The sequence below is a fragment of the Amphimedon queenslandica genome, unplaced genomic scaffold, assembly GCF_000090795.2.
Source record: "Amphimedon queenslandica unplaced genomic scaffold, v1.1 AMPQUscaffold_13267, whole genome shotgun sequence".
In the NCBI taxonomy this organism is placed as follows: domain Eukaryota; kingdom Metazoa; phylum Porifera; class Demospongiae; order Haplosclerida; family Niphatidae; genus Amphimedon; species Amphimedon queenslandica.
In genome coordinates, this window is record NW_003546497.1 from 99,433 (window position 1) to 106,433 (window position 7,001).

The following is a 7,001-nucleotide window of genomic DNA, read 5'->3' on the forward strand; positions in this document are numbered from 1 at the left end:
CGTTAGGTTATTTGGCGGGGCGGGGCTGGTGCGGTTCTTTTATTTACGCCTCAAAAACATGCCTCAACAGAAATGAAGCTTTGCGATTGAATATAAACAGCTCTTATTATAATAAAAAACGGAAAGAAATGAAGCAGAAACTCTCTCTACTTTTACTGGTATACTTGGCCTTGTTTGCTGGAGAAGGAAACGCAAAAGGCGATGATGATGATGATGATGATGATCAGGATCGCTACACCAACAGTTGGGTAGTTGAACTGGCCAGCGATCAAGGACACGACGCTGCCGAAGAGCTTGCCAAGACCCATGGATTTACAAATATGGGACAGGTATGAGAGATTTTGGACCATCATAATTTGTTACATGTAAATTTGAAGTGTTACTAAGTGTTTATTTCATGTTTTGAAGCTTGTAAGCTATGATTGTTGTTGAAAACATGCACTGCAAATTCTGTGTGATCGTGGATTGTTGCCAACAAATATTTCATATATTTTCACGTCACTACAGTGTGTATTAACTACAGTGTACATCAAATATGTGATAGCATACATTATGACAACTCAAAGTTCAGTAATCAGTACACATTAAGCTTAACCTCACTACTACTCATTATTACAGTCAGTGCATGCAACTGAGATCATCATCAGTATCATTTCATTGTGTCTGAAATTTCACTCTATAATTTTGTGTGATCAAATGTTTCACTGGAATTCAGAATCCCTTTTTTTCTTATTTTGATTGTTAGGTTGGTAATCTTGAAGGATACTATCACTTTATTGATCACGAATCAAGCACAAGAACCACACGCTCCCTTGACACAAAACACTTAAACTTGATGAACGACCAACAGGTTGGTGCTGGTAAATGAAGGTAGAAAGGGGGAAATTATATAAACTTTGATGATGACATAATGGGTCTTATTGGTTTTCCTTCCTATTTAGGAAGATCCCCACTCATGCATCACACATATGTCACTTTGTTTCTTGTTCCATTATAAATGCAGGTTGTTTCTGCTGAGCAGCAAGTGTCACAGAAAAGAGTGAAGAGGTCAATTGTTGTCCCTCATGACACTATGTGGTCCAGACAATGGTACCTGGTAAGAGAAGGGACAGCTGTCAGTTGTGGATTATGCTGTATATTTTTGTTGTGTCTTTAGAATAGAGAAAGCAAAAACATGAATGTTATGCCAGTCTGGGACCAAGGAATAACAGGGAAGGGAGTGGTGGTCACTATATTAGATGATGGTACACATTATTATATTAGTCTAGTGATTGTTTAATCTTGTCATTACTTTAACATGTAGTATGATGCACTCTATTGCTTCATTAGTACTTTCAATTTATTGAGATGTTTTTGAGTTATTGTACTTTCAAATTACTTTATACATGAATAATAAATTACTAATGTATAATTATGTACGTGTATGTAGTTAAGTTTCTCCTTGCATTACTTATTGTTATTATTGTTGTTATTTTTGTTTCTAGGTCTTGAGCACACTCACCCTGATCTGAAAGCCAATTACGTGAGTAGAGAGCTCTACATCATTTAATCACATGATCCCAATGATAATAATTATTATTATGGAGTTGTTTGATTGTATCCTATGCATTAATGTCAGTGTATGATTGTAGGTGTGTGTGGTATGCTTGTGCTAGTTGACTTTTGTTTGCAAACAATCTCTTTATGCCCAATTTACTATACATATAAATATCACATAATATAGTGTATATTGTATTTTATTGATGTTGAATACAGTACTGATAATTACAGTACAGGAGAGCATTTAAAATAACAACTTGTTTGGTTTTAAAAAATTATTAATAGTCTTTTATTTTATTTTTAGGATGCAGAAGCTAGTTATGATTTCAATGCCAACGACCACGATCCTTTCCCCCGTTATGATGTAACCAATGAGAACAGACATGGTACACGCTGTGCTGGCGAGGTTGCGGCCAGCTTGAACAACGTCTGTTCAGTGGGTGTGGCTTATCATGCCAAAATAGGAGGTATGTTTTACAAAATTAATGAAGGATGGTTTTTATAAGTTAGCTCTATTTTAAAGCTCAATATGCATAGTCTTGCTGTCTGGCCAACGAGACTACAATATGCATGTACATGTAAAATAATAAAAATAAGTTGCTTCAAAATTTTGGCTAAGGACCAAGGGCTACATTGTATTTTGGAAAAACATTAATTTTTTCTTTTTTCTTGTGTCTTTTAAAGTTCACTTTTTTTGACGCCATACTCATGCAGTTAAAGATTTTATTGCTGGTGAAAATGCATGTACATGTACATTCACAGAGTCCCTTTCTCTTTCTTTAATCTCTGCAGGTGTCCGTATGTTAGATGGTCAAGTCACTGATATAGTTGAAGCCAAGTCCCTTTCATTTGGCTATGAGCACATTGATATATACAGCAGTAGTTGGGGACCCAATGACGACGGGAAGACTGTCGACGGGCCAGCAAAACTAGCAAAGAAAGCTTTCCTGAATGGAATAGCTAAGGTAGTGCACTATAACAAATGATGCATGTACATGTACACAGGAAATCATACTTCATGTTCATGTAGTATTAATCAGATAAGCATTATAGTAGTACACTTTATATGCATAACTATTGATTAATCATACTGCACTGTACATGTACTTAGTGCATATGCATATGTACATATATTACATGTAATGCATGGAATATGGACATGGTTTTTAGCATGACCATTGCATGCATTAGTTAGCTTAGTGCATTAAGCTGACTATGAATAATTTATAAATACATGTACTGTGCATGCAAGAACAATGGCAGAGCATGGATGCAACAAAAGGCTTATAAACAATGTCTGTGTTATGACTGGAGCTGATGGCTTATTTATAAGCAGCCTATTGTCCTGGTACACATGTTAATGTAACCAGCAAATGTAACACAACATTATGACAGTAGAACAATCATTTCATTGTTTACTTAATTCCTATGACTACATGTATAAGATGTATGCCAAGACTCACTATGCATGCATGTACATGAACGCACTTTTACTTTCAGCAACGAATGTGACAAGTATAAACAATGATGATGATGATGATAAATAATATTTTGTGTCTTAGGGTCGTAATGGGAAAGGCTCGATATTTGTTTGGGCGTCAGGCAATGGAGGGTCATACTCTGATAGTTGTAATTGTGATGGGTACGTCCTGAGTCCGTTCACCATTGCCATTGGGTCAATCACAGAATATAATAATTTCCCCTGGTACGCCGAGAGATGTTCTTCAATAATGGCCATCACGTATAGCAGTGGGAGCTCTAATGAAAAGAAAATTGTAAGTTTTCTGTCAATTTTGCTAAGCAAGTGGAATGCAGTACATACATGTGTATATACTTGTACTGAGAATTTAATAAATCCTTGACTTCTGGCCCCTTTCACACTATACTATAAAGAGTATACTATACTATACTATACTATAAGAACCCTATACTATAAGAGTTTAAAGAGTATTTTTATTAATTTTGTTATTAAATATATGCACTTACTCTCTACCAGGCATCAGCATTGCAATATTAATACCAAGAGTCCATCTCTTGTTAATAATAATATCCTTGCTTCATAGATTAGTACTGATCTTCATGGACTGTGCACTGATAGTCACACTGGTACATCAGCTGCTGCCCCAATGGCTGCCGGAATGATAGCTCTAGCACTGGAAATAAGGTTTTACTAACTAACGAATGACATACAATGTATATACAATGATACATACATTTAAACTATTCATGAATAATTCTGTTTGATTTAATGATTTAATGATATGAATAAGGTTTCCAAATGCTTTGGAGGCCGCTACATGGAAACCATGCAAAAAATATGACAAATTAACCACTTACGTCTCCATGAATATGTTTAAAACAGATAAGGTGTTTATCCATTACTTTTGTATTCCCTTCTCTAGGCCTGACCTAACATGGAGAGATGTTCAGTACATTATTGTGTACTCTTCTAGCTCAGCGATTGATGATGATGAGTGGATAACTAATGGTGCTGGGTTGAGAGTCAGTTCTAAGTATGGCTATGGTCTACTAGATGGTGCTGCATTAGTTAATAGAGCAAGACATTGGGTGATGGTACCAGAGAGACAGAACTGCACTGTACATGTTAAACTGACAGAAGAACAGTGAGTTTATTGTAGCATTATTACTGTAGTAAACTATTAGATCTATATGTATGTAATACCATATAGTGGAAAATTTTGGAGGGAGTTGAATTTGGTGAATTGCTAAATTTTGGTGATTGGCGAATTTTAATTTTGCAAATTATTGGCCACGTGCCATTGAACATGAGTATAATGGCTCAAATGGTGGATTTTATTTTGGCAAATAGCTATCAAAATGCCGAATTTGCCAAATTTAATTTCCTCTAAAATTTTCGCTATACAGTAATAGACCTGTAAACTTGGAATTTTAAGTTCGCTTTTATTTTTGTATTTTTAGGCAATCTCAGTCTTCTGTTATTCAAATACCAATTGACATTACTAAGGAGTCCTGCCCTGGGGTACTTTATTTGGAGCACGTCCAAGCAATCACGAGTCTCTCAGTCAATAAAGGATTGCGTGGGAATATCGCCATATCTCTTCGCTCACCCTCCGGCACTCTCTCAAAACTATTACCGACACGTCATTTAGATCGTCACTCAACTGGCTTTGATCAATGGCCGTTCATGAGTGTAATGAACTGGGGTGAATCACCAATGGGTCGCTGGGTATACACTGTTACTACTGTAGCAAATGCAGAGTTTACCATGACCGATTTAACTTTAGTACTGTATGGGGTTGCTTCAAAACCAGTCGCTGTGAGGAATATACCTAAAAAGTGCTCACCGGAGTGTAAAAGTGGCTGCTCTAAGGCTGGTCCTCAATACTGTGACACTTGCTTGCACAAGCAAGTGCTCTCTACCCTAGAGTGCGTTCAAACCTGTCCTACAGGTACTTACTCAAAAGGACAGTATTGTATAGATTGTCCCAAGTATTGCACTAAATGTACGGATGACAGTACATGTCAAGAATGCAAGCTAGGAGCTTACAAGTTGCCGTCGGGTTTATGCAATTCAACTTGTACTGATTCCACAATCTTTGTCAATAATAGCTGTCAAGCCTGTCATGTATCTTGCATGACTTGTGATGGATTGGGTGATGATGATTGCACCTCGTGCCATCAGCCCCAGTATCGGCTGGTCAATGGGCAGTGTGTCTTTCATCCCAACTGCTCTTCAGGTCAATACTTTGAGCATCGTGTGTTAGGCTGCAAGAGCTGCCATGGGTCTTGTTTGGAGTGTTCGGGGAGGAAGGAGAGTGACTGTACCTCCTGCTCTCCTTCAAAAGTATTCAGGGAAGGGAGTTGTATTGATAAAGCAGACTTCTGCTCAACTGGAGAATATTACAGTGAATCTACTGGCTCTTGTGCTGTGTGTCCTCCTGGCTGTAGCTCATGCATTAATGACTTGACATGCTTGAAATGTGATCAGCATTTATACATTTATTCTGCACTGATGGAGCACTCTAACCTCAGGCGTACTTTTTGCATTGAGACCTGTCCTGATGGCTATTATGGAGATATAAAGTCCGGGAACTGCACATTGTGTTCCTCTACCTGTGCCACATGTACTGATGCTCCTGCTAATTGTACAACATGTGTTCAATCTGGTGTTCTCCCTCATAATGGTTCTTGTCCTGCTCCTTGCTCTCCTCATCAGTTTTATAACTTTGCTTTAGCGTCTTGTGGCGATTGTCCCATGAACTGTAGTAGTTGCTCTAATGAAACTTATTGTACGCGTTGTTTGAGTGGTTTCTATCTTAATGCTAGAGGGGAGTGTTACCCTCAGTGTGCTACTGGTACTGTTCAGAATCCTCTATCCGGTCAATGTGAATCCACCAAATGCCACTCGACTTGTTTAACTTGTGTAGGGCCCAGTAAAAAGGAGTGTCTTAGCTGCTCCAAGGATCTCATTTTCTTTAAAAATGAATGCTGGAAGGCCTGCCCTGTTGGCTTTTATAGGACAAGCAACAGGAATGAGGAGAGTGTTTCATGCAGCTCCTGTCACAGTAACTGTAGGACTTGTGATGGTCCCACTGATGGAGAATGTCTATCGTGTAGTCATTTAAAGCCATACCTTGATGGCTATCATTGTGTACAAAAGTGTCGCTCAGGTTACTATGTTAACATGCATAAAGCCTGTCTTCCCTGCTCTTCGCAGTGCACCCATTGTACTGATGGGTCCACTTGCTCTCATTGTCAAGGAAGCTATGTTGTTGGCCCTGCTGGTGATTGCCTCTCTGAATGCCCAGCACAATATCACGAATCTAATGGTCTTTGTGTTAATAATCAGAGAACAATCATCCAATCTACAACTACTGTAGAGCAGCCTTCAGCAAAATCTTGGACTGTTTTTGTAGTCATGGTCACTTGCCTCCTTCTTTTGGGGGTACTATCAATACTGATACTTCTAGTGTGGAAGAGGCGTAACTTGCATCTAGTGCTAAGAAGGAATAAGAATAATTATGTGGTACTGTATCCCGACAATGATGAGTTTGAAATGAACGGACAGCCTGGGAGTGAGTCTGAAACTGAGATATTTTCACGTTCCGAACCCATGTAATCTATTTTAAGTTTTAATATTTTACACCAGTTTTTTTGAAAAGAATTTAAATAAATATTTCAAATTTTTTATCTTTTATAGTAATTAATAGCAAGAGTAAATAATACCTGAAGGTGTTCTTTAGTGTTGTTTTTATATCACATTCTGCACTTTTAGTTAGTTATAGTTAGTTATGACATTTCTAAATTACTTTTAGTTAGTTATAGTTAGTTATAACATTTCTGAATTGCTTTTAGTTAGTTATAGTTAGTTATGAAATTTCTGAGTCACTATTAGTTATAGTTAGTAATACTTTAGTTAGTTATTAACGTCAATACATTGAAATTGTAGCTATGAACATGTTTTTATGTGTATTATAATC

General features: G+C 37.4%; 1 protein-coding gene across 1 annotated transcript; it reads left to right on the plus strand.

Moving 5' to 3' along the window:
- The first annotated feature begins 17 nt into the window (after window positions 1–17).
- LOC100637637 (furin-1-like) lies at window positions 18–6,704 on the plus strand. Its single transcript, XM_011407178.2, has 11 exons — window positions 18–329; window positions 746–850; window positions 1,004–1,096; window positions 1,157–1,244; window positions 1,485–1,522; window positions 1,844–2,006; window positions 2,332–2,504; window positions 3,102–3,314; window positions 3,603–3,703; window positions 3,942–4,163; window positions 4,480–6,704. The coding sequence occupies exons 1-11, from the start codon at window positions 129–131 to the stop codon at window positions 6,638–6,640; spliced, it is 3,558 nt and encodes a 1,185-aa protein (XP_011405480.2). The 5' UTR covers window positions 18–128; the 3' UTR covers window positions 6,641–6,704.
- Window positions 6,705–7,001: the final 297 nt, after the last annotated feature.